General features: G+C 37.2%; 3 protein-coding genes across 4 annotated transcripts; 1 reads left to right on the top strand and 2 right to left on the bottom strand.

Annotated features, from left to right (window-relative positions):
- Nucleotides 1-1,466: 1,466 nt before the first annotated feature.
- Nucleotides 1,467-14,762, bottom strand: LOC130940144 (uncharacterized). The gene is made up of 2 exons (XM_057868193.1): nucleotides 12,099-14,762; nucleotides 1,467-3,914 (listed from the first exon to the last, which is right to left on the bottom strand). The coding sequence occupies exons 1-2, from the start codon at nucleotides 14,760-14,762 to the stop codon at nucleotides 1,467-1,469; spliced, it is 5,112 nt and encodes a 1,703-aa protein (XP_057724176.1).
- A 1,761-nt stretch (nucleotides 14,763-16,523) lies between these two features.
- Nucleotides 16,524-20,274, top strand: LOC130940836 (metal transporter Nramp1-like). 2 transcript variants are annotated; one of them, XM_057869097.1, is made up of 14 exons: nucleotides 16,524-16,740; nucleotides 16,836-17,020; nucleotides 17,107-17,185; nucleotides 17,276-17,316; nucleotides 17,396-17,474; nucleotides 17,569-17,673; nucleotides 17,859-17,968; nucleotides 18,122-18,303; nucleotides 18,394-18,463; nucleotides 18,607-18,780; nucleotides 18,926-19,030; nucleotides 19,162-19,293; nucleotides 19,386-19,481; nucleotides 19,593-20,274. In XM_057869097.1, the coding sequence occupies exons 2-14, from the start codon at nucleotides 16,868-16,870 to the stop codon at nucleotides 19,932-19,934; spliced, it is 1,668 nt and encodes a 555-aa protein (XP_057725080.1). In that variant the 5' UTR covers nucleotides 16,524-16,740; nucleotides 16,836-16,867; the 3' UTR covers nucleotides 19,935-20,274. The 2 variants fall into 2 exon arrangements, with proteins under 2 accessions (XP_057725080.1, XP_057725079.1); XM_057869096.1 differs by having other exon boundaries at nucleotides 16,589-17,020.
- An 83-nt stretch (nucleotides 20,275-20,357) lies between these two features.
- On the bottom strand, nucleotides 20,358-22,690 carry LOC130940837 (cinnamoyl-CoA reductase 1-like). Its single transcript, XM_057869099.1, has 5 exons — nucleotides 22,459-22,690; nucleotides 22,231-22,385; nucleotides 21,948-22,133; nucleotides 21,514-21,866; nucleotides 20,358-20,779 (listed from the first exon to the last, which is right to left on the bottom strand). Exons 1-5 carry the CDS (start codon nucleotides 22,580-22,582, stop codon nucleotides 20,596-20,598), a joined length of 1,002 nt encoding a protein of 333 aa, XP_057725082.1. The 5' UTR covers nucleotides 22,583-22,690; the 3' UTR covers nucleotides 20,358-20,595.
- Between the last annotated feature and the right edge of the window lie 4,751 nt (nucleotides 22,691-27,441).

Genomic DNA, 27,441 nt, shown 5'->3' with positions numbered 1-27,441 from the left:
TGTAGAATACTTTGGTAAGGATTTGAAAAATTGTTTCTTGATGCTATGTGTTTTTGATTGTTTAGCTAAGTAACTGTTTGGTATTTTCAGCTGGTGCTTTTCCAGGGGTGACCGCATCTAGCTTAAGGTCTCGGTTTAAAACAAAAAACTTTGAGGGTTCATCGTCTAATCCAGACAAGGCTGATGGGGGTGCCGAGGTTAATCAGCCCCCGCCGAGGAAGAAACCGATTGTTTTTAAAAAAAGGAAGACAGAGTCAGCTTTGTCGGGAGACATGCAGGGTAAGGAGGAAAATGTTCAGCTAGATGATTTGTCAAGTTTTTTGACGAAGCAGCAGAGGTTACATGTATTTGAAGAGGAAGGCGAGAGCTCGTCTGTGTGGAACCAAAAGTTTCCATTTATTGTTGCTGATGAAGTCGTTCAGACTGTGACGGACGTTAGGCGAGTAGAGGAGGTTGGGGATATAGGTGTTGATCAGTTTTTACAGGTATCTGTTGCTCTTCTCTGTTGTTTGTTTGTTTTTTTTTTTTTTGAACTGAATTTTGGTCTGTGTGTATTAGGTGTTGGGGTTCCGGCTAGCTTGTATTGGTCGTAGCCAAGAGAAAAAACACAGGAAGTCGATTGGTGAGGTTTCGCAAGTTTCTGAATTGAAGGAACAACTCTCGTTGAAAGAAACCAATATAATTGAATTGAAGAAAAAGCTGTCTGAGGTCGAGAATGAACTGAAGGTCCAAAAAGAGTGTTATGAAGAGATTTCTGGTCTGCTGAAGAAAAAGGAAAATGATATGTCGAGTTTGAGTACTCAGGTGATTGAGGTGTCGGCAAAGATGAAAGATCTTGAGAATAGTAGGGAAGGAGATGTTCTGGATGCTTTTGCTGAGGGTTTTCAACGGGCTGTTAATCAGGCGAGGTTTTTATGTCCAGAGGAAGATTTTTCGGCCATGGATCCCGGTAAAGTAATTCGGGATGATAAGCTTGTTGACGATGAAGAAGAAGGAGGTGACAGTTTAAATAACTGATATTTTCTTTTGAGAAAAATTTTTTCTTTTGAATCGGGGATCTGGTTTGTTATGACTGAATAGTAATATTTTGTATTTAAGTATTTATCTGTTAGGAAACTGTTTTTATTGGGGTTTGTTTGCTTTCCCCATCATGTATTTTGTTGCCTTCGGATGGCTTTAATGACAGTTTGGATTATGGTATTTGCGCATTCGTATAGTAATAATGCGACTTTAGATATAATCTGTTTCTCCTTTAAAGGAGTCTAATTTGGTCTGGAGTAAGTCCCGTTCGGGGAATGATTGATCAGTTTGATTAAAGTAAAATGTAAATTACAATGGATTAACAGCAGTACCTGTGAAATGTTTAATTTTTTCAAGGTAAGCCAGCCTCGTTAAAACCTCTACGAGCAAAAACCCTTTGGAAAAAATTCTCGTGGTAGGAAAAAGAGTACTGGCCTGCTGATTTGCTAACTGTAGTATCGCTTCAGGGAGCCGACGTTCCATGTGCTAGGAAGTTGAGTGCCGTTAATGTCTTCCAACTTGTACGCCCCTCTGCCGAGGACTTCAGATATTTTGTAGGGACCATCCCATGTTGCAGCAAGTTTCCCATGAGAGGGAGGTCGGCGGGCTTGTTCGGTTTTTCTGAGTACCAAGTCACCAGTGTTGAAGGTCCTCGGCTTCACCTTCTGCCCGTATCGTCGGCTGAGTTGTTGCTGTAATGCTCGGTGTCGGATGGCTGCTGTTTCTCGTATCTCCTCAATTAGATCGAGTTCTGCTTGCCGAGCTTGGTCATGCTCCTTAGCTATCGTCCGCATTGAGCCATGTGAGACTTCTATAGGGATCATAGCTTCAGATCCGTATACCAAACGGAATGGGCTTTCTTTTGTTGTTGAATGAGCAGTAGTATTATATGCCCATAACACTTCTGGCACAAGCTCGGCCCATAATCCTTTTGCGTCGTCTAGCTTTTTCCTCAAAGCCTGGAGAATAACCTTATTGGCGGCTTCTGCTAATCCGTTTGACTGTGGATGTTCGACTGAAGAAAAATGCTGTTTTATTTTAAGATTCTGCAAAAAAGCTTTAAAAGTTTGGTCGATAAATTGACGGCCATTGTCAGTTATAATATTACTCGGTATGCCAAATCTGCATATTATGTTTTTCCAAACGAAGCTTATCATTTGTGCGGATGTGATTTTTGCCAAAGGTTGTGCTTCAATCCACTTGGAAAAGTAATCAATTGCCACTACCAAGTATTTTACCTGTCTTGGAGCAGTGGGGAAAGGTCCTAGAATATCGATTCCCCATTTTTCGAATGGCCAGCTTACCGTCGAATGGTGAAGATGCTCTGCCGGTAGATGAATGGTCTGCGAATGCCGCTGACAATTATCACATGTTCTGACCTTGTGTTTGCTATCTTCCCATATCGTCGGCCAGTAGAAACCGGCTCGGAGGATTTTTTGTGATAGGCTTCGAGCTCCAGAGTGTATTCCACAAATTCCCTCGTGTGCTTCTGATAATACAAGTTCGGCATCTGCCCTGTTCAAACATTTTAGTAGAGGTCGAGAGTATCCTCGCCTGTACAGGTTATCATTTAACAGTGTATAATAGGAGGCTTGTCTTCTGAATTTAGCTTTATTGTCAATGTAGCTCGGAATTGTTCCCGAACTGAGGTATTGAATATAAGGTTGTAGCCAATTTTCTTTGTCAACAATGTTTAGAATGCTATGTGTATCAATGCTCGGCTTATCTAATGTTGACTGTAGAAGGGTAGTGGTGTTTGTCTGTGTAGTTGCTAATTTTGACAGAATATCTGCTCTATGGTTTTGTTCCCTAGGAATATGAATGATGTCTATTGTTGAAAAATTTTGTAACAGTTGATGAACAATATCCAAGTATTTTAATAAGATCGGGTCTTTTGTTTGAAAACTGTGGTTTACTTGCTGGACAATCAATAATGAATCACAGTAAACTCTTAAACTTTTAATATGTAGATCGGTTGCTAACCTGAGCCCTGCGATGAGGGCCTCATATTCGGACTGGTTGTTGCTGGCCTTGAATGAGAATCTGAGGGAGTGCTCGAGGACTATCCCATCTGAACTTTCGAGTAGTATTCCAGCGCCCGCGCCTTGAGGATTGGAAGCCCCGTCTACAAATAAGGTCCAGGTTGGACTTGATGTGTCTGAGCATGGTTCTGTAAGTTCGGCGATAAAGTCTACGAGGTATTGGGACTTGACCGACCCTCGCGGCTGATATTGAATGTCAAATTCCGACAACTCGATAGCCCACTTAATTAGTCTTCCTGCTAATTCAGGTTTTGAAAGAACTTGTCGCAGAGGTTGTCCTGTTCTGACGATGATTGTGTGACTTTGGAAATATGGTCGGAGGCGTCTTGATGAGAACACTAGAGCTAAGGCGAGCTTTTCCAACCTTGGGTAGCGAAGCTCGGCGTTTTGTAAGGACTTGCTCACAAAATAGACTGGCTGTTGGTTCCGATCTGTTTCTGTTACGAGTGCAGAACTGATAGCATTGTCAGTGATAGATAAGTATATGTATAATGGTTCACCTGGTTTTGGCTTTTGTAATACAGGGGGTTTTGAAAGAAACTCTTTTAATTTTTGGAAAGCCAGCTCACAGTCCTGGCTCCATTCAAAATGCTTTGCATTCTTTTTTAAACATTGAAAGAAGTTTGACGATTTAGGAGCTAAGCATGGTAAAAATCTAGATAAAGCGGCTAATCGTCCTGTTAGCCGTTGAACCTCTTTTACTGTGGATGGGCTTTGCATGGTGAGTATTGCTTGATATTTTTCTGGATTTGCTTCAATTCCTCGGCTTGTGAGGATGAATCCGAGAAATTTTCCTCCCTGCACTCCAAAGGCGCATTTTTCTGGATTTAGCCTCATGTTGTATCGCCGGATCTGTCCGAAGATTTCAGTTAGGTCTTGGATATGAGAGTGACGATTGGATTTTTGACGGTTTAGAATTTCACAAATGAATTCTCGTTGCAAGTATAGTCTCTAAACCAATCGCTAATCCATTCATACAAAAAGTTGTTTGTCACTAAAACAAACCCCTAAATTTATAAACCGAAGTATTGGACCTCGGGTCGTTCTCCCTAGGAATTACAATAAAGTGTCTTGTTATTGGTTTGAGTTGTTTTGGGGTTTTGGATAAGAGACATGAAAGTAAATGGCAATGAAAATAAACTAACAACTATAAAAGGCTCTTGGCAAGGTATGAGAACTAGAAGTTCTATCCTAGTTATCCTTCTCAATTGTGATGAGAATTGTTTATTGCTACCACTTAGTTAACCCTTACTAAATAAAGGAAAGTCAAATGGATGAATTGACTTGAGCCACAAGTTCTAGCCAACTCCCAAGGAAAGACTAGCTTTAGTGCACTCCAAACCAATTAGCAATCTCTCCAATTATCAATCAACAAAGGAATTGGATAACTCAAGTGTCACTAATTACTCTACCTAGGCCAAGAGGAACAAAAATCTATACTATATCTAGAAGAGGCATTTCAACAAACACATAAAGTGCAATAGAAGTAATCATTATTAAATGCAAGAATTGAAGGAATCTACAACTACAAAAACAAGAGATCAACAATAGAAAAGCAAAGAAGACACATTTAGTATGAATTACCTCTTATTGAATTGGAAGAATGTAGAAGGAACAATACTAGATCTACAACAAAATATAAGAACAACATAAAGGAAATTACAACAAAAGAATAGAGGAAGATGAATGTAACTACAAGGAATTGAAGAGTAGAAGTAGAAGAAAGCAAAGATTAAAATCTAGATCTAAGAACTAAACCTAATCCTAATCCTAATTCTAGAGAGAAGTGAGAGCTTCTCTTTCTAGAAACTAACTCTAACTACTAAACTAAACTAATTGGTAACTAACTTCTAAAGTGTGAAGTATATGTTGATTCCCCTTCAATCCTTGGCTTAAATAGCATCAGAAATGAGTTGGATTGGGCCCACAAGGCTCCTAAAATCGCTGGCCACATGTTGCTTTAAATGAACTAGGTGGCAGCAACAGCGCGTGCGCGTACTTTGCGCGTGCGCGCCACCATACGTGAAGCAACTATGGCAAATCTTATATCGTTTCGAAGCCCCGGATGTTAGCTTTCTAACCCAACTGGAACCGCATCATTTGGACCTCTGTAGCTCAAGTTATGGTCATTTAAGTGCGAAGAGGTCGGCTTGACAGCTTTCCGGTTCTTTCATTTCTTCATGAGTTCTCCAACTTTACATGCTTTTTCTTCATTCCTTTAATCCAATCTTTGCCTCCTAAATCTGAAATCACTTAACAAACATATCAAGGCATCTAATGGAATCAAGGAGAATTAAATTTATCTATTTTAAGACCTAAAAAGCATGTTTTCTCTCTTAAGCACAATTAAAGGAGAATATACAAAACCATGCTATTTCATTGAATAAATGTGGGTAAAAGGTTATAGAATCCCCTAAAATCAATACAAGACAAACCGTCAAATTGGGGTTTGTCAACCTCCCCACACTTAAACCAAGCATGTCCTCATGCTTAAGCCAAGAGAAAGCAAAGGGCATCAACATTTATTCAATGAAAACTAACTAAATGCAATCTACCTATATGCAACTATCTACATGAATGCAATTGCTTGGTCAAAATAAGTCAATTCCCAAGAAGCATATATGCACAAGGGCTAAGGACTAGCAAGTCTAATCCACAATCGAATTGAGTTATTAAATATTTTTACAAACTTGCATGAAGAGTGATGATTATAGGTGGGAACATGTAATTGAGCATCAAACCCTCACCGGATGTGTTTGCACTCTATTCGCTCAAGTGTTTAGGGTTGATTCTCTCAATTCTCTCCTAATCATGCTTTCTAAGATTTGTTCTTCTTCTAACAATCGACATATATTTCATGCATGCATACAAGTATCATGAGGTCTTTTCTTTAGGTTGTAATGGGGCTAGGGTCCAGGTAGGATGCATATTTGGTTAAGTGAGTTTGAAATTTGAATCTTTGATAAGCTTAAACTTCCCACCTAACCTATGACATCCTATACAATTAAATTCCAACCTAACTACCCATTTTTCACTCTTTCACATACTCATGTATTCCTTTTTAATTTCACAATGCCTATGCATTGATTTTATTGGACTATACTTTGATTTGGGGCATTTTGTCCCCTTTTTATTCCTTTCTCTTTTTTTTTTCTTCCTTTTTTTTTCTCTCTCTTTTTTTTTCTATATTTTTTTCTTTATTCTTTTCCATATTATTTTTTTTCTTTTCTTTTTCTTTTTTTTTTCTTTTTTTTTCTTTCTATATACAAGAACCTCAATGCATAAGGTTTTACATTTGATCAATACATGAGTATGTACCCAATTCCCAATATTTTCAATAACAATACAAAATTACCCTTTTATTCCCCTAATGTCCCAAGGTTCCCACACTTGAATGATACTCACACACACTAGCCTAAGCCAATCAAAGATCCATATTAAGGACATTTATTGTTTTTCGCTTTAAGGCTTGTAATGTGCTAAAATAAGAACAAGTGGGTTAATCGTAGGCTCAAATTTGGCTAACAAAGGAAGATAAAAGGTAAGGCCATTTGGGTAAGTGAGTTAATGAAATGATGGCCTCAATCATATAAATGCATGTATACACAAAATAATGGACATATAGAATCAAGCAAATCAAAGATTACATTCATAGGAAGAGAATAATGCACACAAGAAGGAAAAATAAGTGGTTATAAGATGTAACCACACAATTAGGCTCAAAACTCACTTGCTTGTGTTCTTAGCTCAAAAAAACATGATCCACAATATATATATAATTCAAGCAAGTTCTATGAAAAGTTTTCACTCAAATCAATTGGTGCCCTATAGATAGAAATCTTGAAAAATTTCATTATTTTGACTAAGCTTATTGTGTATATATATGCAAAAATTAAGAGAATGCAAGTAAAAATCCTAAAATCCTAGAATGAAATGCAAAAGTGTTGGAATTAGAAACTTGTCACCCAAAATCGCCGATCGGTCGGACGACCTCCCCACACTTAAAAGTTTGCACCGTCCTCGGTGCACGCAAAGGAGAGCAAGGTGGATGGGTTGCTACAATTGATGAGCTCCTTCAAAAGGTTGTGCGAATGACTTGTTTGTTGCCCCATTTAGAAACTTTCCTTTCCTTCCGTATTGGTGGCCAACCCAAAAGGAAAGAAAGAAAGAAAATTAAGCCTATAACAAAGATATCAAGGCAATTAGAACATAGGCGGGGGCTAATGCCAAATAAGAGTAAGGTTCTCACTACATGTTAGCTACGCATGTAAGTGAGAAAACAATATAAGCTAATGGCATATTAACTAATACTTGATGCAAGAGTAAAATCAAAGCATGAAGAGCATATGGCACATCAAGTTCACATAAGAAGAAGTGGGTCATGAAAGACAATATGAGGTCATATCAATGCACAAAGACATAAGAGTCATACAAGAGGAAGCATTGATTTAAAAGTTTCATCACCCAACAATATCAAACAAGTCAATAAGCATCAAAATAATGTAAGAAAGTCTCAACAATTGAGTGTAAGAATCCAATACCATTATTGAAATGACTAAAAAAAAACGAAAACATACTACAAAAACTAAATGAAAATGGGAAGAGTAGAAGTATGCGAATGTGATAAGCAAAAGAAAATGGAAGGGGAGAAAAAAAACTTCTTTTTTTTTACCGACGCGTGCGCGTCATGCGTGCTTACGCGTCGATGGGTATATTGGTCAAAGGACGCGTACGCGCCAAGTGCGCGCACGCGGGCGTCGAGTTAGGCCGGAGGCATAATGTCGGCCCAAGCCTGGCACAACTCTCGGGTAAAAGTACCGTGAGTGCAGATTGTGCAATCGACGCGCGCGCGCACAGTGTGCGTGCGCGTGCATTGCCAATTTAAGATCATGTGCGCGTACGCGACAAGTGCGCGCACGCGTGCATAGACTTGTGCCCTAGGCCCAATGTTTGCACAGTGCAGGCCTAACTCTCGGGTTTTTGGCTGGAGGTGAATTTTTTGCATCCACGCGTACGCGTACAGTGCGCGTCCGCGTGGGTGGTCGAAAAATGCTCAGGTGCGCGTACGCGTCATGTGCGCGCACGCGTGGATGGTGTTCTGTTTTTTTCAAAAAAAAATTTTCTATGTTTTTGCACCAATCAAGCATTCCAAACCTCCAAGCTATTAGCAAAACACCCTAGAACCTTATTCAACATACTATACTACTAACTAAACTCAATAAAACAATAAAAACAAGAAATTAAACTAATTCTACCAATAAAAGATAAAAATGAAAATGAGAATCTACCTACAATGGCAACTCAATTCACTTATTAACAACTAAAAGAGTATGGAAAGAGTTTACCATGGTGGGGTGTCTCCCACCTAGCACTTTTATTTATTGTCCTTAAGTTGGACTTTTTGAGGAGCTTATTGTCATGGTGGCTTATGTTTGTACTCATCCTTGAATCTCCAAGGATCCTTGCTTCTCAATTGGTTGACAGAATTTCCAACCATCTTCACCAAGCTTGGGTGAGGTTCTCCCCAAGATATGAGCTCCCAAAATTGGTCTTCATGTTGTGATCCGGGATCCCATATCTTATTTTCACACCCGTCTTGAAGTTGATCATCATTATTAGTCCAACCGGGTGGTGAGTAAGGTGAATTCTCTATAAAGTGCCCAACAATCCTTCTAGACCCATCTATTTGAGCACTACTCCATCCTTTATATCTCATGTTTGATGCATCAACCATAATGAGCCTTGATTTGCAACGCCAACCACGAAACATCTTTCGCTTACGCTTCGTCCCACAAAGCATCCTAAGTTGACCATCCGTTTCAAGCAAACCATATTCAAGTGGGATAATAAAGCTAATAGAAATGAATTTCACCCACTCAAATAAAGGTGTAGATGGCAACCTAGGCAAAGATGCTCCCAAAGATCTTGACAAAGCATAACCAACCCCCGTTCTTCTATTTCTAGGGACTTCCACCTCTTCACAAGATCTCTTAATCTCAATCCTTTGTTCAACAATTTTATCTAAACATTTTCCTTTACTCAAATCATAATAGAGAGGGTGAGAGAAATCTACCTCCTCAACGCTTTCAAATCCAACCGGAGAAGGTTCTTCATGCTCAAAGGATTCTTCACCACTAAGACTTGATGCTTGATCTTCATCACCAAGGGAACTCAATTCTTTCTCTATCCCATCCAAGCCTTCATATGGAATATGCCTTGAAAGGTGTGCACTTTCCTCCCTAGCATCAATTTCAATCATCTTGGAGGGGTTTTCTTTAACTCTATGTTCCCATGGAGGCTCCGCATCTCCCAAGTCTTCTACCACTTCTTCCTTGTCTTCAACAATTAAAGCTTCCTCCAATTGTTCCAATACAAAGCAACTTCCTTCATTTTCCACCGGAGTTTCCAATCTCTCCTTCATGCTATGTTCTTCATTTGATCCTCCACATGTAGCCATGGGAGTTCCTTGAGTGTTCAAGCATTGGGATGCTAATTGAATTGTTACCGCATCCAAGGCGGCTATGAAATTTTGCACATCCCTTTTCATCTCTTCTTGCCCTTGAACAAGAACACCAAGGGTTTCATCCATTAGAGATTGGGGTGGTTGGAAGGATTCATCATTTTGGGGAAAGGGTTCATAGTAGGAAGGTGGTTCTTCTTGGTAGAGTTGTGGTGGTTCAATGTTTTCCATTCTTTCCACTTGTTGCACAACACCCTCCATGGTTGCTTGAAATTGATCCAATGCTTCCTTGAGATGATCCCTTGACTCTTGTTCCTCTTGGATAATATGATTAGGATCATATGGCTCTTGGATCAATGGATATGAGTATTCTTCCATGGGAGGTTGTGGAGGAAAGTAGTATTCATCTTGTGGTTGAAAATTTTCGTATATTGGAGGTGGTTCATCTTGGTAATAATATGGAGGAGGTGGCTCTTGAAAATATTGATGTTGGAATGGTGGTGGCTCTATATGTGGTTCGTATGGTTCATATGGTTGTTGGTAGGATGGATATGGGTTAGGGTCATATGAAGGTGGTTGGTAAGAAGGGGCTTGTGAGTGTGGTTGGGAGTTATGTTGAGGATATGGTTCATAGGCATATGGTGGTGGTTCTTGAAAGTCACAAGGTGATTCACCATAGCCATTGGATTGGTATGCATCATAGAATGGCTCTTCTTCATAGGGCATTGGTGGAGGTTGTTGCCATGAGGATTGATCATAAGCATATGGCTCCTCCCACCTTTGATTGTCCCATCCTTGACACACATTCTCATTATAGTCTTCATTTCCTACAACATAATTAGAACCAAACTCATAGCCAAAGTGAGAATTCATGATAGCAAGAGAGGGCAAAAACAAAAAAATAGTAACAAATAAAGAGAACAAACTAAAAACTAACAAAAAAGCAAAAAGCAAACATATTCACAATATTCACATATATACAATAACCAATAACACAACACCATTGCAATCCCCGGCAACGGCGCCATTTTGACGATTGGATTTTTGACGGTTTAGAATTTCACAAATGAATTCTCGTTGCAAGTATAGTCTCTAAACCAATCGCTAATCCATTCATACAAAAAGTTGTTTGTCACTAAAACAAACCCCTAAATTTATAAACCGAAGTATTGGACCTCGGGTCGTTCTCCCTAGGAATTACAATAAAGTGTCTTGTTATTGGTTTGAGTTGTTTTGGGGTTTTGGATAAGAGACATGAAAGTAAATGGCAATGAAAATAAACTAACAACTATAAAAGGCTCTTGGCAAGGTATGAGAACTAGAAGTTCTATCCTAGTTATCCTTCTCAATTGTGATGAGAATTGTTTATTGCTACCACTTAGTTAACCCTTACTAAATAAAGGAAAGTCAAATGGATGAATTGACTTGAGCCACAAGTTCTAGCCAACTCCCAAGGAAAGACTAGCTTTAGTGCACTCCAAACCAATTAGCAATCTCTCCAATTATCAATCAACAAAGGAATTGGATAACTCAAGTGTCACTAATTACTCTACCTAGGCCAAGAGGAACAAAAATCTATACTATATCTAGAAGAGGCATTTCAACAAACACATAAAGTGCAATAGAAGTAATCATTATTAAATGTAAGAATTGAAGGAATCTACAACTACAAAAACAAGAGATCAACAATAGAAAAGCAAAGAAGACACATTTAGTATGAATTACCTCTTATTGAATTGGAAGAATGTAGAAGGAACAATACTAGATCTACAACAAAATATAAGAACAACATAAAGGAAATTACAACAAAAGAATAGAGGAAGATGAATGTAACTACAAGGAATTGAAGAGTAGAAGTAGAAGAAAGCAAAGATTAAAATCTAGATCTAAGAACTAAACCTAATCCTAATCCTAATTCTAGAGAGAAGTGAGAGCTTCTCTTTCTAGAAACTAACTCTAACTACTAAACTAAACTAATTGGTAACTAACTTCTAAAGTGTGAAGTATATGTTGATTCCCCTTCAATCCTTGGCTTAAATAGCATCAGAAATGAGTTGGATTGGGCCCACAAGGCTCCTAAAATCGCTGGCCACATGTTGCTTTAAATGAACTAGGTGGCAGCAACGGCGCGTGCGCGTACTTTGCGCGTGCGCGCCACCATACGTGAAGAAACTATGGCAAATCTTATATCGTTTCGAAGCCCCGGATGTTAGCTTTCTAACCCAACTGGAACCGCATCATTTGGACCTCTGTAGCTCAAGTTATGGTCATTTAAGTGCGAAGAGGTCGGCTTGACAGCTTTCTGGTTCTTTCATTTCTTCATGAGTTCTCCAACTTTACATGCTTTTTCTTCATTCCTTTAATCCAATCTTTGCCTCCTAAATCTGAAATCACTTAACAAACATATCAAGGCATCTAATGGAATCAAGGAGAATTAAATTTATCTATTTTAAGACCTAAAAAGCATGTTTTCTCTCTTAAGCACAATTAAAGGAGAATATACAAAACCATGCTATTTCATTGAATAAATGTGGGTAAAAGGTTATAGAATCCCCTAAAATCAATACAAGACAAACCGTCAAATTGGGGTTTGTCAGAGAGTTGCCGAGCTTTGTTTTGGCGACCATATCATCAACATAAACTTCTATATTTCGGCCGATTTGCTGCTGGAAAATCTTGTTCATTAGCCGCTGATATGTGGCTCCTGCATTCTTTAGACCAAAAGGCATGACATTATAGCAATAATTTCCGTTTTCAGTTATGAAAGCCATTTTTTCCTGGTCCATTTTGTGCATAAGAATCTGGTTATAGCCAGAGTATGCGTCCATAAAGCTTAAAGTACCATAGCCACAAGAGTTGTCAACCAGTGTATCAATACAAGGTAGAGGGTAAGCATCTTTTGGGCATGCTTTATTTAAATCAGTAAAATCGACGCACATGCGCCACTTACCATTATTTTTTCTTACCATTACTACATTAGCGAGCCATGTTGTAAATCGGATTTCTCTGATGAAGTTTGCTTGAATGAGCTTTTGTACCTCGGCAATTGATGCTTGTCGCTTCTCGGTGCCGAGGTTTCTTTTTTTCTGGGAGATCGGCCTAGCTGCTGGATTTAGTGCCAATTTATGTGTTATGATAGAAGGGTCTATTCCTGGCATGTCAGCGGAGGTCCATGCGAATAGGTCGGCATTCTCCTGCAGAAAGTTTGTTAGACTTTTCGTATCTTCTGGAGTCATGGAAGTACCTACAAAAGTAAATTTTAGTGGATCGTCTTTTAAAATGATTTTTGTCAACTCCTCGTTCGGCGTAGGCCGATCCTGAAAGTCGGCCCGTGGGTCAAGTTCGGATATTGTTATCTGTTCCGACTTTATAGAGTTGACATGTGACTGTCCGACTTTTTTGGGTGGCTTTAGGCTTGTGTTGTAGCATTGTCTCGCTTCCTGGAGATCTCCGTGAACTGTAGCTATGACATTGTCCTGCACAGGGAACTTGACACAGAGGTGAACAGTGGAAACAATTGCAGCGAATTTGTTTAAAAATGGTCTGCCTAATATAACGTTGTATGGGCTAAAACAGTCGACCACAAGATATTGAATATCCTGTGTATTGTGTAATGGTTGCTCACCGAGTGTGGTTTGTAACCACACGGATCCGAGTACAGGAACTCGTTCTCCTGAAAATCCAACCAGGTCTCCCATGTATGGCTGGAGAATGTTGTTACTCAGCTTCATTTTTTCAAAGGTGGAGAAAAATAGAACATCTGCACTGCTTCCTGGGTCGAGTGAAACTTTCTTCACTATCAGGTCTCCCAGCTGAATTGAAATGACAACAGGGTCGTCTAGATTGGCATCGGCACCTTTGAAGTCGGTTGGTCTGAAGGTTACTTCTGAAATGTTCGTCAGCGGCCGAGGATGGCTTGGGGCATCCGTGATTGCTAGCATAGCCCTGTAAGTACGCTTTCTGGCTGAGCTTGTGTGCCCTCCTCCAGCGTAGCCTCCTGAGATACAGTTTATTACCCCTCTTGGTTGTGCCGGTGCTTTCTCCTTTCCTTTTGAGGAGGTGTCAGCTGTTGATGTGTCTGGCGTGGGGCTAGTATTTTTCTGCATCTGCCCTGCAATAAATTTATCGAGATGTCCTTGCCTTGCTAGCCGTTCAAGGAGATCTTTGGCGATGACACATTCGTCGGTGGTGTGTCCGTGTTTCTGGTGAAAGGTACAGTACTTTGATCTGTCGATGCTTTTTGACTCGGGATAATTGCCAGCTTTGCGAGGGGGCTTGATTAGTTTGGAGTTTAATATCTCCTTTATAATATCGTCCCTTTTTGTATTGAATTTGGTGTATGAGTCATATCGTGGAACTGGCTTAAATGCTTTCTTGCTATCCCGAGGTTTATCATCGTCCTTATTTGTTGCCGATCTTTCTGTTTTCCTTGCTTGTCTGAGTTCTTCCACATCGATCTGACCCTTGGCCTTTTCACGAAATTCGGCTAAGGTTTTTGGCTTGGTCACCGCAATAGTTTCCTGGAATTTTCCTGGGCGAAGGCCGCTTTTTATGGCGTGTAAATGAACTTCTGGATGGAGGTCGGGAATTCTCATGGCGACCTTTGTAAAGCGGGTGATATAGTCCTTCAGACTTTCTTGTGCTCCCTGTTTTATGGTCGTCAAGTAATCAGAATCGTGGAGATATATTGCGGATGCTGCGAAATGATCCTCAAATTGGGCGGCCAGCTCTTGAAAGCGAGATATCGAATCTGCAGGCAAAGAACAGAACCAGTCAAGTGCAGGACCGTCTAAAAAAGATGGAAAACATCGACAAAGAATTGGATCAGATGCACCGTTAACGATCATAATAGATCGGAACTTCTTGACGTGCTGCTTTGGGTCACCCAACCCGTCGTATGGGGTTAAAGTCGTCGGCAGAGTGAATTGTCGGGGGAGTTGGAAGTTCATTATATCTGCTGTGAATGGTCCTGCCGAGTTGTCGGGTTGTTCTTCTTCGTTATCGGGTTGGGTTTCATCATGGCGCCGATTTCCTTCATTGTCGCTCTGCGGCGTCTCCGAGACATGAGTTCGTTCGTTGTTTTCATGATCGTGATTATGATGCTCTAGGCGGGCTTGCTCTAATTGTGCAATTTGGTTTTGCATTCTCTGGTTTTCCTCTGCCATTCGCTGATTTGCTTGTTGTAATTCAGTCACCATCCTCAGAAGTTCGGATGGAGTTGGTGGGGGAGCGTCAGCCATGGGAGTGTATGTAAATTTCGGGGCCTGCCACGAATGATGTTTTTAAGAATTTTTCAGGCCCCACGGTGGGCGCCAATGTTCTTACCAGCGTGAGCCGAGGTACAGGTCGTTCCCTCTGGTAAGGTCGTTCCCTCTGGTAAGGTCGGCAAGCTTCCAAGATATGTCCCAGACTTCGTCGGCAAGAGAGAGGTAGAGGTGGGTACCTGCAAAGGCACTCCGACGCTCAAGTTAATAGGTGGACAATATATGAGGGGTTTTTCTTAGAAAGATTGCATATCTCTTTCGTTCCTGTTCTTTGCTTTTATATTTGTTCGGATTGGGATGACCGTTTTGTCTAAATTGTAACGTCTGAGGAGAGCATTGATCGCATGTCCGACGTTATGGAAGTAAATGCTGATTATTGCGAATGTTCGGCCATTATTGCGGGCGCGTTACCGAGCTATAATTCGTAACCGATCTTACTGGTCATATCAATTTCAATTTTCTAAACTCAACATATTTATCATTTGAGAATAGAAAGCATATTTTCAACTGATAAAATATGTATTTGGTGGTTATTCATGGAAAAATTTGTATCCACCATAATTGCAGTTTGCCGTTATAATTTATAGCAAATTCTGAAAACTAAATCTGTCAAACTATTATTAAACAATCAGACTTAAAAATTCAATCGATATTTAACTTTGAGTTGAATTAAATATAATAAAATATTAAAAAATTTATTTTTTATATTTTATTATTTTAAACCAGTTAATTACTAAAACATGAACTAATTCGATAGATTAATCAATTTTTTGACTGATTTTTTTTAATTTTTTAACCGATTCGTTTATCAATTGATTTTTTTGTTTCAAGCTGACTATCTATGCTCAATTTTTAATTAATCTAATTTAACCAGCCGATTCATGATTTATATCATAATCCAAAATGGCATAATAATTATTAAAGGTAGAATACACTCATACAGTGACAAGGGAAGTGTTCTGGAAAAGGATATTATTTTAATGGAAGGGAAAATTTGTGTATATTAATTTGATATGTAATTTAGATATTTAATTAATTATATTCTAACTCCTGGTGAGTGTAGTACTGTACTAGGATGCTATATTCTTTCTGTGGGTCCAATGCTTGAACTTTTGGTGTTACGTGGCAACATGGCCTTTTCAGCTTTCTTTTCCATTACATGACCACTGATTCTGAATTGGTTCATTCCTCCGCTTTGCACCACACACACATCTTTCTACTTTCTAGTTTCTACGGTCCACACCGCCTTGCTTCCTCTCCCCATTTCAGTGTATTACTTTCCAGTTGACAGTTGCTGCATTTCTTTCTGCTTTTGCAACCAAAAGAAAGAGACAAAAGACCCAGTTTCAATGGTTCCAAATGAAAGTTTATATAAAATCATGTTATTTTAGGTTTGTTTCATTGATTAATAAAGTCATAGTATAAATATATACAGAATCATAATTAGGAACTTAATCAATATAGAATAACATGGATGTTGCCATGTTGGTTAGGATAACATGTATATAAGTTATCATCTAAAATAATAATAATAAAATTAAAAAATGTATACAAGTTGGTATTTAACATTAAATTGAACCGAGTCATTCTCTTAACATAAACTTTAAGAGTATGTTTGTTTTATTACGGATAAATTTTATGAACATCAAACTTATCAATAAAAATTGAACACATTTTTACTTCCAAAGAGGAGTTTTTAGATATATTAAAGAAAAATTGAAGAATATTGGGCAAAGTTGACATATTTTTGTTGAATTAAAAAAATAAAATAAAATAAAAACAGGGGAACGGAAAACAAGACAATATATAGGGGGAAGGGAGTGCAAATTAAAGCACAAAAAACGACAGGTTTATAATGACATAGGATTACGAATAGAAGAGAAGAGAGAGTAAAAGACATATCGGCGGTGAGCTCAGTTCTGATTTCTGAAGGAAAGGAAGGAGAAAAGAGTTGGTATATTGAGCGGTGTTGATATTCTGACCACTTAGGCAGCCACATAATTAGACATTGGTTAATGTTAATTTGAATCTGGAATTGGGTGGTTTCAGGTTGAGAGGATCAGTGTTAGTAAGAAGAGAACATGGTTGGCAGGGGTGGTTCGGGGACTGGCTCTGGGTGTGGCTCTGCCTCTGCCTCTGGGTCTGTGCAGCCACAATTCATTGCGAGCACTGGCTCCAATACGAATACGCCCCTCATTGACAACTCAGATGTTGAACAAGTTGTTGTGCCTGATGTCAGTTTCCTTCTTCTCCATTTATCTCCCTCTCCTTTACTTGCACACGCCATTACTAAATTATGTTTCTTTTCTTGCATTTGTAGACCAGAAGCTGGAAAAATCTATTTTCTTACATGGGTCCTGGCTTTCTTGTTTCCATTGCATACATAGACCCGGGAAACTGTAAGATCATTATTCATCATTTTCTCTAGTACAGTAATAAATTGCAGACGTAATTAATATGATTATCCATTTCTCCAAACAAACTCGCAGTTGAGACAGATCTTCAGTCGGGGGCTCAACATAAATACGAGGTGTGTATTCTTGTAATGCCAAACCAATAATACTCAGCTCAATAGTTCCTTCATTTCCTTTTCACATTTGTTTTATCAGCTACTTTGGATCATATTGGTGGCATCCTGCGCTGCTCTATTAATTCAATCCATGGCAGCCAATCTTGGGGTCGTCACTGGTACTTAAATCAATTTCATTTTATAGATACTTTTCAAGTACGCAAGCAACTAGCAATTTTCTCTTGTTTTTTGTTCACTCTCTACTGCTTGCAGGAAAGCACTTAGCAGAGCATTGTAGAAATGAATATGCTTGGGCTACCAACTTTATTCTTTGGTTTATTGCTGAAATTGCCATAGTCGCCTGTGACATTCCTGAAGGTATTCAGATTCATCTAGCAATTTTCTTTTATCTCATTTATTTGTATAATTACCATGTTTTATAGGATACAACAGAGTCCATGACTTTAAAACATGCACAACCACCAACATAAAAGATAGATCCATGATTGGCAACCATATATTTCCATGTTTTGAAATCTTGATCTCTCACTCTACATGTGCAGTAATTGGGACAGCCTTTGCATTGAACATGCTTTTCAGCATACCTGTTTGGATTGGTGTTCTTCTGACAGGACTCAGTACATTGATCCTCTTAGCTTTGCAGCAATATGGGGTAGTTTTCTGTGTTCCATTCTTCTCTGCTATTATATGACAGGGAATTTTTTGTATCCTGAACAAATTTATGGTCGTCATTGCATGTTATATTAGGTACTATCTATCTATATAACAACAATATGAGCCCGTTTCTGTGTTGTTATTGAAACAGGTTAGAAAACTTGAATTCTTGATTGCATTTCTAGTATTTACAATTGCTGCATGCTTTTTTGCTGAGCTTGGATATGCAAAACCTGTTGCTAAAGAAGTTCTGAAGGGTCTTTTTGTGCCAGAACTAAAAGGAAGCGGTGCTACTGGTCTCGCGATTTCGCTCCTAGGGGCTATGGTTATGCCGTGCGTTCTCCCTGTCTTCTACAGCCATTTGATTTTTCTTTCCTTTTGAAACGTATTCTCAAGCTTTGTTTCTTTGTGAATTTGCCCCAGTCACAATCTCTTCCTGCACTCAGCTCTGGTACTTTCTAGGAAAATACCACGATCAGTTCGGGGAATCAAAGTAAATATCTATTATAGAATCTCAGTTTATTCAGATAAATCATCGTGAATGCACAACTCTGCTGTCTGAATACAATTATCTGATTATGAAATATTCTGTTAAAGCAACATCTTATGTCTTATTTAACATTTATATTTTGACAGGAGGCCTGTAGATTTTACTTGATAGAAAGTGCCTTTGCTCTTATGGTAGCCTTCCTCATAAACGTTTCTGTTATCTCTGTGAGCGGTGCTGTTTGCAATTCTTCAAATTTGAATGCAGAAGATCAGATGAACTGTCAGGATTTGGATCTGAACAAAGCCTCCTTTCTACTTAGAGTGCGTCAAACCTGTCTATGTTTGTGTTACCTTTTGTCTACTGTTTTGTTTACTAGCATATGCTACAACAATTTGTTAATCTTTAAAGTTGGTAAGGTTGCTCATAATACTATAAATGACAATTACTGACATTACGACAATTCAGAATGTGTTGGGCAAATGGAGTTCAAAGCTGTTTGGAGTAGCTTTACTTGCATCAGGCCAAAGTTCTACTATAACAGGAACATATGCAGGGCAGTATGTCATGCAGGTAAGACTGCTTTTATTATGGTTCTCCTAATGGTCTTTTGTGTTAACAAATATTTTAGCTTTCCTGAGATTCACTTACATGATGACAAGCACTTTGAGGAATTAGTTATCTTGGGTTGTTTCCAATTTCAGGGATTTCTTGATTTGCGACTAGAGCCATGGGTTCGGAATATGCTAACTCGTTGTTTAGCCATAGTTCCTAGTTTGATTGTTGCGGTCATTGGTGGCTCTGCTGGGGCTGGCAAGCTCATAATAATTGCATCAGTAAGATGTCTTCCTTCCTTGTGGTATATATTTATTGGTCTCTCTCTCCTATAGCTGGTGCTGACGTCCCTCTTTGTCTACATTCTGATCAGATGATCTTATCATTTGAGCTTCCTTTTGCTTTAATTCCACTTCTCAAGTTCACAAGCAGCAAAACCAAGATGGGAGAGCATGTCAACTCTATCATGGTAAAAAGTTTCAATTCCATATGACTGCATGGCATATGCTAGCCTTAATATCTTCCATTGGCCACAAGTTTTCTGATGTAAGTTTTGCTTTTGATTCTTGTTCAATTGCAGATTTCAGCCGTTACTTGGATAATTGGTTCCCTAATTATGGCCATTAATATATATTATCTATTGACTGGCTTTGTGAAGCTGCTTCTCCACAGTCATGTTCAAGTTGTGGCCAAGGTGTTTTTGGGCATACTAGGGTTTTCAGGCATGGCTGTATATTTGGCTGGAATAGTATATCTGGTACTTCGCAAAAATAACAAGGCTACAAGCCTTTTGACACTAACAGCACCAGAAATCCGGCAAACAGCAAATGAACAAGGCAATGCCTCTATCCATTCTCTCTCAAGAGAAGACATAGTAAGCATGCAATTGCCTCAAAGAACTAGTCCTGTTGATCTTGACTGACTCCACAATTACATGGGTTTAATTTGGTCTGAGGGGGTATATATGCATAAGGATTCCAATTCCAATTTGGAAAATAAATATGCAAAAAGATAAAGATCTCTTTAGTGTTTAGGTTTCTGTATGAGGTCACTTGGTTGGAATTGCTAAGCTTGAAGCTGCTGATTTTCATGTGCAAATTCCAAACTTTGTTCCCTTTGCTGCCTTAGTTGACCAATGAAATTATGTTAAAAAATCAGCGAGCATCTCATATTGCATCGTGATTAGCCTGTACAGTCAGGGTTATCTTATTTTTAACTCTTTCTTTGGACTTTTAAATAATATTTAAAAGGGCTAAAAATCTTCTCCCATATCTTGGGGCACTGATACGATGTCACTGCTGATTTTTCACAATGATGAAAGGCGTGGTTATTATACAAGAGAAAGTAACGGATACTATACTATTTTTCATTATAAAACCATTCATTAGGTTCAGAGAATGCAACACCTGATGCATTTCATGTTTTTTTTACAACATCCAAATAAGGCCTTCTGATATTGTATTAGAATATATATTCCACGGAAAACGAGATTTCTAAAAGCTGCATCTTCTCGTCCTTAACTAATTTTGTTTTAGAAAAAATTAAATTGCATCGAAAGATGGTAGCAGGTACTAGTAGCTGATTTATTTTTTAGCTTGAACAGAATCTTGTTCCTTATTGGGAATAGGAAGGTGGCCCTTCTCCTGTAGGCTCTTAACCGTTTCATATAGACACTGACTCACTGGAGTGAATTCTAATCCCAAATCCTTCAGCTTTTGGTTAGAGAAGGTGTAGGGCTTTGCTCTTGGATTCTTTTCGTCGGAACACCTGCACGTGCAAAATATGAAGTTAGTTCGGAGTTTCTGAAAGTGAAAGGCATTCTCAAAGTCAGCACAAATTTGTTTGGACGAAAATCTTCCTTCTACTTTAAACACGTGACGCGTGCCTGACTAAACATAAAATTTGAGCGTTTGGTAAGGATCCAGCATGGCCTTTCATTAATGGAACACGGTAGGTATGGGGACTGGGTGCGCCAACATGAACCAATTATTAGGAATCTGACGGGGACATGGGGGTTGGTGAGAAATCGACCATTGAAAAGTTCTAAGGCTTAGGCTATGGATAATTACTCTTGAGTCTATCCTTTTTTGGGTAGAAAATAGGGATCGGGTTAACAAGTCAAAGTTGGTATACCTACTGCTGGCAGCAGCTTTCGCGTAGGGTAACATTTTTTAATTCAAAATTCGAAATTCGAAATCAAGAGATTGTAACCTTTCACTGGCTATGTTTTTGTATGGACTAACACTAATATCATTCCCGGCGTGATACCACTTAGGCGTTGTTATTATAATTAAAGGCACCAATGACTAAAATATTGTCATTTTTGTAAGTGAAGTATTTCTAGTTAGAATACACTGAAACATGGGAGCTGACGTGCCTAAACATTTATATATTTGAAGGCCTATGTCATTGTCCAACAACTATGATGGGCCTGTGAGGTGGTGGTTGCCACAACAAGACAACAACTCGAGAATATGCAGAGAGAATAAATTAGTACTTACTTGGTGGGAACAGGGTAGTCGGGGAAATGCTTGGCAAGAATTTGAACGAGGTCGCCGCGGTGGAGGGAACTTTCGAGGCAGAGGTATCGACCGGAAGCAGAAGGGGTCTCGTAGACAAGTATGTGAGCTAATGCGACATCCCTGACATGGACATAGGCCTGAGTGGCATTGGCATAAGTTTTGGCGGAGCCAGTGAGGTACTTGAGGATGTGAATTGTACTTGCATTTATGGTTGGCTGCAGCAACGGTCCAAGAACCAACACTGGGTTCACCACAACCAAGTCCACCCCTTTCTCCTTTGCCTCTTCCCATGCTGCTTTTTCTGCCACTGCCTTTCCATAGCAATACCAGTTCTGCCCCAATTCAACATCAAACCCCACTTTACTACTTTATTATTATCATCATTAAAAAAGACCAACAAAAAAAAACCTTACCTTGGTGTTCTTGCAATACTCTAGATCACTCCAACACGATTCATCCACCACCTCGTCCATGCTCCTCGCTGGGTCCATATACACTGCGCCAATTGATGAAGTGAAGACCACGCGTCTCACTTTAGCTTCCGCAGCTGCTATAATCACATTCTTGGCTCCATTTACCGCCGGCTCCACCATTTCCTCCTGCATTTAATTTAAATATAAAGCACGCCCAGTCGTCCACTTGTTGAAATGAATTATTAATTTAAAGAAAGAAAGAAAAGAAGAAGAAGGTACTCACGGGGTTGTCAGTGACGGGAGAAGCAGTGTGAAAGACACCATGGCAACCGTGAATGACGGCCCTAACAGAGTCAAGGTCAAGGAGATCGACCTTGTGAAGAGTGAGCCTCTCCGCCGCTCCTTCCAACTGCATCAAGTGTCCATTCTTCGGATCATCTGCCAGTCAAGGAGCCATTAATATTTCTCGTAATTAAGACGGTGAAATAAACATATAATTGAGGATGCATGCCTGGGTTACGCAGGGTTCCTTTGACAGAGTAACCTCTTTCAAGGAGGAGTTTGACCATCCAAGAGGCGATGAAACCTCCGGCGCCGGTTACACATATGGTTTGCCCAACACCACCGGCAGGCATCTTCTTCGATGCTTTAATTTTATTCCTTAGCTTCTGGGAGAGACAGAAAGAGATGATGATATGATGCTGATGTCCAACAACACCTAATGCCCACTATGGATAGTTGGATACTGCTTTTATAGAAAAATAATTCCCTCCCATCACACTCACAACTCTCACCACCGCATTCACCTACCACCCTCAAATTATATTATATTTTCTTTCTTTAAATAACTCTTCCTTATTACGAGTACTTTTTTATTATTTAAAAAAAGAAAAGTATAGGGAGGTAATAAAAATATTAAACAATGTGAATAATAGATATATCAGATGTTTAATTTACTAGATGTGTGGATAATTATTCTAATATTAAGATTTAGGTGAATAATTTGGGAATATAGTTTGTTTTACTTGAATTGAACCAATTTTAAGACTCGTTGTTCATATTGTTCAAGAAAATTATCGATTACTTAGCATAATTCTTTAAAAAATGATAAAACATACGTATTTTAAAAATAAAAATAAGATTACATAATCAGTAAATTTTTTTATTTTTTATTAATATTTATTAATTTTAAATTTTAAATTTTAATAATATAAAAATAAAATATTAACCTAAAATATTAAATAATATTAACAAAAAGTGTTACACAAATAACATTTTTCTAAAAGCAATACTCCTATTTGTTAAGTGTTTAAATAACCTCTATTTGTGTTTATATACGGTCATATACGGACGGCCTTTACTATAAGTTTAACAATAATGGTAAAACATTTAAAAATGTAAGGGTAGAATACATGTTTTGTCTTTAACAATTGTTAAAAATTTTAAAATTATTTTAAAATTTTATTCTAAAATTTTTTTATTTATATTAAATATATTTTTAACAATTAAATTTTTAAAAATTTAAGACTAATCTAATGATAGATAAAAAATTATGCTAGATTTACGAGTTGATCTTATAAAATTATTATTGAATTTATCTTAAATTTTTTTAAAAAATTATTCGCTAAGAGTATATTTTATACAAATCGTAAATTTTTAAAATAAAATTAAAACAAAATAATTTTAAATTTACCAAACTTTAGAAATAAGAAATATATTTTATCTAAAATTCAAAATATCTTCCTTGGATATTTACTTTTTTTCCTTTAAGAGTAATGTCATATCTGATTATGAAATTTGGATCTTTTAAATTTTAAATTTTATTTTAGAAAGTAAAGTGTAATCTTTTACTATTTATTTTATAGATAGAATCAAGAAAAGATATGAAAAAAATTATTAAAATTAGAAGTGAGATATCACAATTTATTTTTAAAAAAAATTTAAAATTTAGAAAATTCAAATTTCTAATTATGTTATTTTATATCGTATTTCGCCAATTTTTATACATGTATATACAATAAAGTGCGTGTTCAGGGGGGAGATAACATTCATAGTTTCCAACTAAAATTAGCGCAAAATCCGTGTGTGTTGTTGCCATTCATTGAATTGTTACTATCCTCATGTGACTTACCCAAAAGAGAAAGAGAGAAGGAAAGAGGAAAATCAGAAAGAAACGGGGGGAGGTTGTGAATCTTACAACTTATCGGACTCCATAGTTTTTACAAGCTACTGAGTCTAAAAGGTAGCTCAATCCAAAGTCAGTGGAAACTGTTAAGATTTAATAGCAGTACTTTGTAGAATAGTTAAATAATCAGTTAATCATCAGATATTCACATGTAACAAAAACAGTAAGTGATCTCATACAAAATGTCATTTGAGTGACTGACTCACTCGCCAATTTAGTTATGGGCAATTCTATAGTGTTTTTTGTTTGGTGTCTAACTTTTGTTTAAATTATCTTTAATAATAATTTTAAAATATTTAAAATTTTTTAATTTTAAAATTTTTAAATTTAGAATTAATTATTTTACCTATTTTAATAACTAGACAATATCTTTTAGATACCATAACAAACATCTTTAGTTATTTATCTTCTGCCTTTGACATTAAGTTGGTGGGTGAAAATAATTCAGATTCCAAATTTTGACTGGTCACTGGTTAGCCAAAAAGAAAAAGTATAGGAATATCATTTTTTTTTAAATTTAGTCAATACTTAATTATTAATATGAAAGTGAATAATTTTATATTATTAAATATAATTTTATATCATTAATAAAATTTAAAAATATTTATAATAGTTAATTAATAACTACAATTTACAAAATCTAATGGTTTCTAGCATTCTTAAGCCAAAAATCATCCCAACTACTCCCATGGTCTGTGGTTCTTCTTTTTTTTTTAAGTGTAGAATCACGCTTTTTAATTTCTATATGGAGGACACGTTTGAGTTAGACTCGGTTATGGAGGAGGGAAGAGTTTTACCTGTATGTGGTGTCAGGAGAGGTAAAAATTTCGGACCCTGCGTATTTGGTGTGCTTTCTCGGACGGTCCGAGTTGTGTATGGAAAACGGACCGTGCAATTAGTGCCTCTCCGTCCACGTGTTGCCCGCAGGTGACTCTTCCAACGGTGCACTTTTTTTTCAATGTTAACCCATACTCAATATCCGTTTTCACATTCACTCCATTCCCCCAAAGAAGAGCCACGGCTGCTTCTTCTTCTTCGTTACTCCTTCGGATCTTATTTTGCATTGTGAAAATAACTTCAAAATGCCAAAAAAAATGTAGAGATGTAGATCGTCCTGAATTTCATATTATACATTATCTCAATATGTAATTTTTTTAAAAATTATTTTAATATTTTATAATTAAAATTATTATTATTATTATTATTAGGAAGTTAATTATTTTTATTATTGTTGTGAGAACTTAGAATGTTATTACACTCTTTTATTTTTAATATTGGATTAACAATGGTGTTTTTTTAAATTGTGATCTATTGTGTTATTTTTTTTTAAATGTGAAATGATTTAATGTACGGAGTACAAATCGGACCGTCCGATTTCTAAGAATTACAGAAATCGGACCGTCCGATTTATGGTGAAAAAATTAAAAAAATTTGGAGTACACAAATCGGACCATGCGAATTCATTTTATTCTTTATATAAAAATTCATATACTTACAATACCCATGGTCCGACTTCATTTTATTTTTTATATAAAATTTGTATACTTACAATACCCATGGTCCGACTTCATTTTATTCCTTATATAAAAATTCATATATATACAATACCCATGGTCCGATTTGCAAGTTGAGAAATTCAAATTCCAGCAATTGCAAAATCGGACCCTCCGAGATCTTTACATATTTTTCCAAAACAAAAAATTCGGACCATGCGATTTCTATCCCTACCAATGACATAAAGCTGTCCCATCCTTTGGTCTAACACGCTCTAGTTCCATATCGAAGTACATCACGCTGCTTAGTTCCATAACAAAAAAATTGAGCCGTAGAATCAAAGGGTTGGTGAGTATATTTTTTATTTTTCTATGTCTGGTTGGTGAGTAATTGATTGGACTTCTTATTTTCTACTACTCGTATATTACATGTGTCGTCACTCGTCAGCCATCGCCAATATTGGTCTTCTCAGATGTGCTGTGCTAATTCCACAAACCATTTATATTATCCACTTTCACGTTTTAAAATAGAGGTTTCTTTACTTAACAAATTAAAAGGAAGAATGGGAATATAACCATAGATGAAAGTAAAATCCTACCATGTAATTTGACTTTTTGTCATTTTTAAATCTCACGAGATAAATATTATATTATTATATTATATTTGTTTATTTAATTTATTTTGTTTGATTCGGTATTTTAAATTTTGATTAAGAAGTCACCAAAAAAATATTTTGACTAAGACATTTGTAACTAATTAATAAGATATATTTATGTTTAAAGTTTTTTTAAATTGATAATAATATCTATTTTATGTTTTTTAATCAGTTTTTTTTTAAGTAAGAAAAAATTTAATTGAAATATTATATCTGTTATATGAGTAACCTGAAATAGATGGATTGAACTTGAAGGATTGACCCAAATGTTAATAGAAGAAGGTCTTTGACTTATTCACGTTCGGGAGTTACTGTCTGAGTTGTAAGTGTCAGAGAATATGGGGTGGTACCTGCAAAGACACTCTCATGCCTAAGTTAGTAAGGGATTTAGTAAGTTTAAAGTGTATTAAAACTTAGTTTTGTCTGAGTATATCAGTGTGTTTATAGTGGTGATCCAATAACTACCGTTGGAGTAGTTCCACCTTTGGAGGTGGATAACCGTTCTTTTATTTTAGGGTTGTTGGGATATTGCTTTTGAAAGTTGATTGAAAGATTTTAAGGATAGTTACTTATTTGAATAAGTGTTATCCGCCAGCTCATGTCTAGTCCGACCTCTTTCGGGCTCTTTGGAGAGAAGCCCACGTTGAGCCCGACCTCTTTAGAAGAAGTTGGGGAGTGGTGAAGGCCAATCCATGCCTCTTTAACTTATTTTAGACTTGAGTTATAGTGTTGATTTCGTATGAACAGTATTCATAACCTTTAAAGATAATTACGAAAGATCGTTGACTATTAATATATCTAATCTTTTTTTTAATCTAAATCTAAATTTTTTTTATCATTCCTTAAATTTGAAATAGCAGAATCTATCTTAGATAATAAATTCTTAGATAATAAATATGATTGATTTGTATATATATCACATAACAATCGCCTAAATTAGTGGTGTTCCTTTTTAGTTTGGTTCTTGTTTACAAACTCTCTCTTGAATTTTTGAATCACTTTTTTTTTTCTTTTCTCATAGCATTTCTCATCTGTGGTGGACGAGTAAGGTGACTACTCAGCAAACCCAATTTGGTTTCTTTAATCACTTATTTAATTCCAACTTTTGGCATCAAGGTCAAGAATGGCATTAAGGACCGGTGAAAATAATGAAGATCCAA

The sequence above is a fragment of the Arachis stenosperma genome, chromosome 7 (genome assembly GCF_014773155.1).
Source record: "Arachis stenosperma cultivar V10309 chromosome 7, arast.V10309.gnm1.PFL2, whole genome shotgun sequence".
In the NCBI taxonomy this organism is placed as follows: Eukaryota; Viridiplantae; Streptophyta; class Magnoliopsida; order Fabales; family Fabaceae; genus Arachis; species Arachis stenosperma.
The sequence above is the reverse complement of the archived record's forward strand: the minus strand, read 5'-3'. Positions and strand labels throughout refer to the sequence as shown.

What these genes read in the sequence shown, in the direction of transcription:
- LOC130940144 (XM_057868193.1), bottom strand. Translation starts at nt 14,762, where the DNA reads ATGGCTGACGCTCCCCCACCAACTCCATCCGAACTTCTGAGGATGGTG. An exon ending in TGACAAACCCCAATTTGACG is followed by an intron (nt 3,915 to 12,098) that starts GTTTGTCTTGTA and finishes ATCTTCGGACAG; the next exon opens with ATCCGGCGATACAACATGAG.
- LOC130940836 (XM_057869097.1), top strand. Translation starts at nt 16,868, where the DNA reads ATGGTTGGCAGGGGTGGTTCGGGGACTGGCTCTGGGTGTGGCTCTGCC. An exon ending in CAATCTTGGGGTCGTCACTG is followed by an intron (nt 17,475 to 17,568) that starts GTACTTAAATCA and finishes TACTGCTTGCAG; the next exon opens with GAAAGCACTTAGCAGAGCAT. An exon ending in GATCAGTTCGGGGAATCAAA is followed by an intron (nt 18,464 to 18,606) that starts GTAAATATCTAT and finishes ATATTTTGACAG; the next exon opens with GAGGCCTGTAGATTTTACTT.
- LOC130940837 (XM_057869099.1), bottom strand. Translation starts at nt 22,582, where the DNA reads ATGCCTGCCGGTGGTGTTGGGCAAACCATATGTGTAACCGGCGCCGGA. An exon ending in CTCCCGTCACTGACAACCCC is followed by an intron (nt 22,134 to 22,230) that starts GTGAGTACCTTC and finishes AATTAAATGCAG; the next exon opens with GAGGAAATGGTGGAGCCGGC. An exon ending in AGTATTGCAAGAACACCAAG is followed by an intron (nt 21,867 to 21,947) that starts GTAAGGTTTTTT and finishes GAATTGGGGCAG; the next exon opens with AACTGGTATTGCTATGGAAA.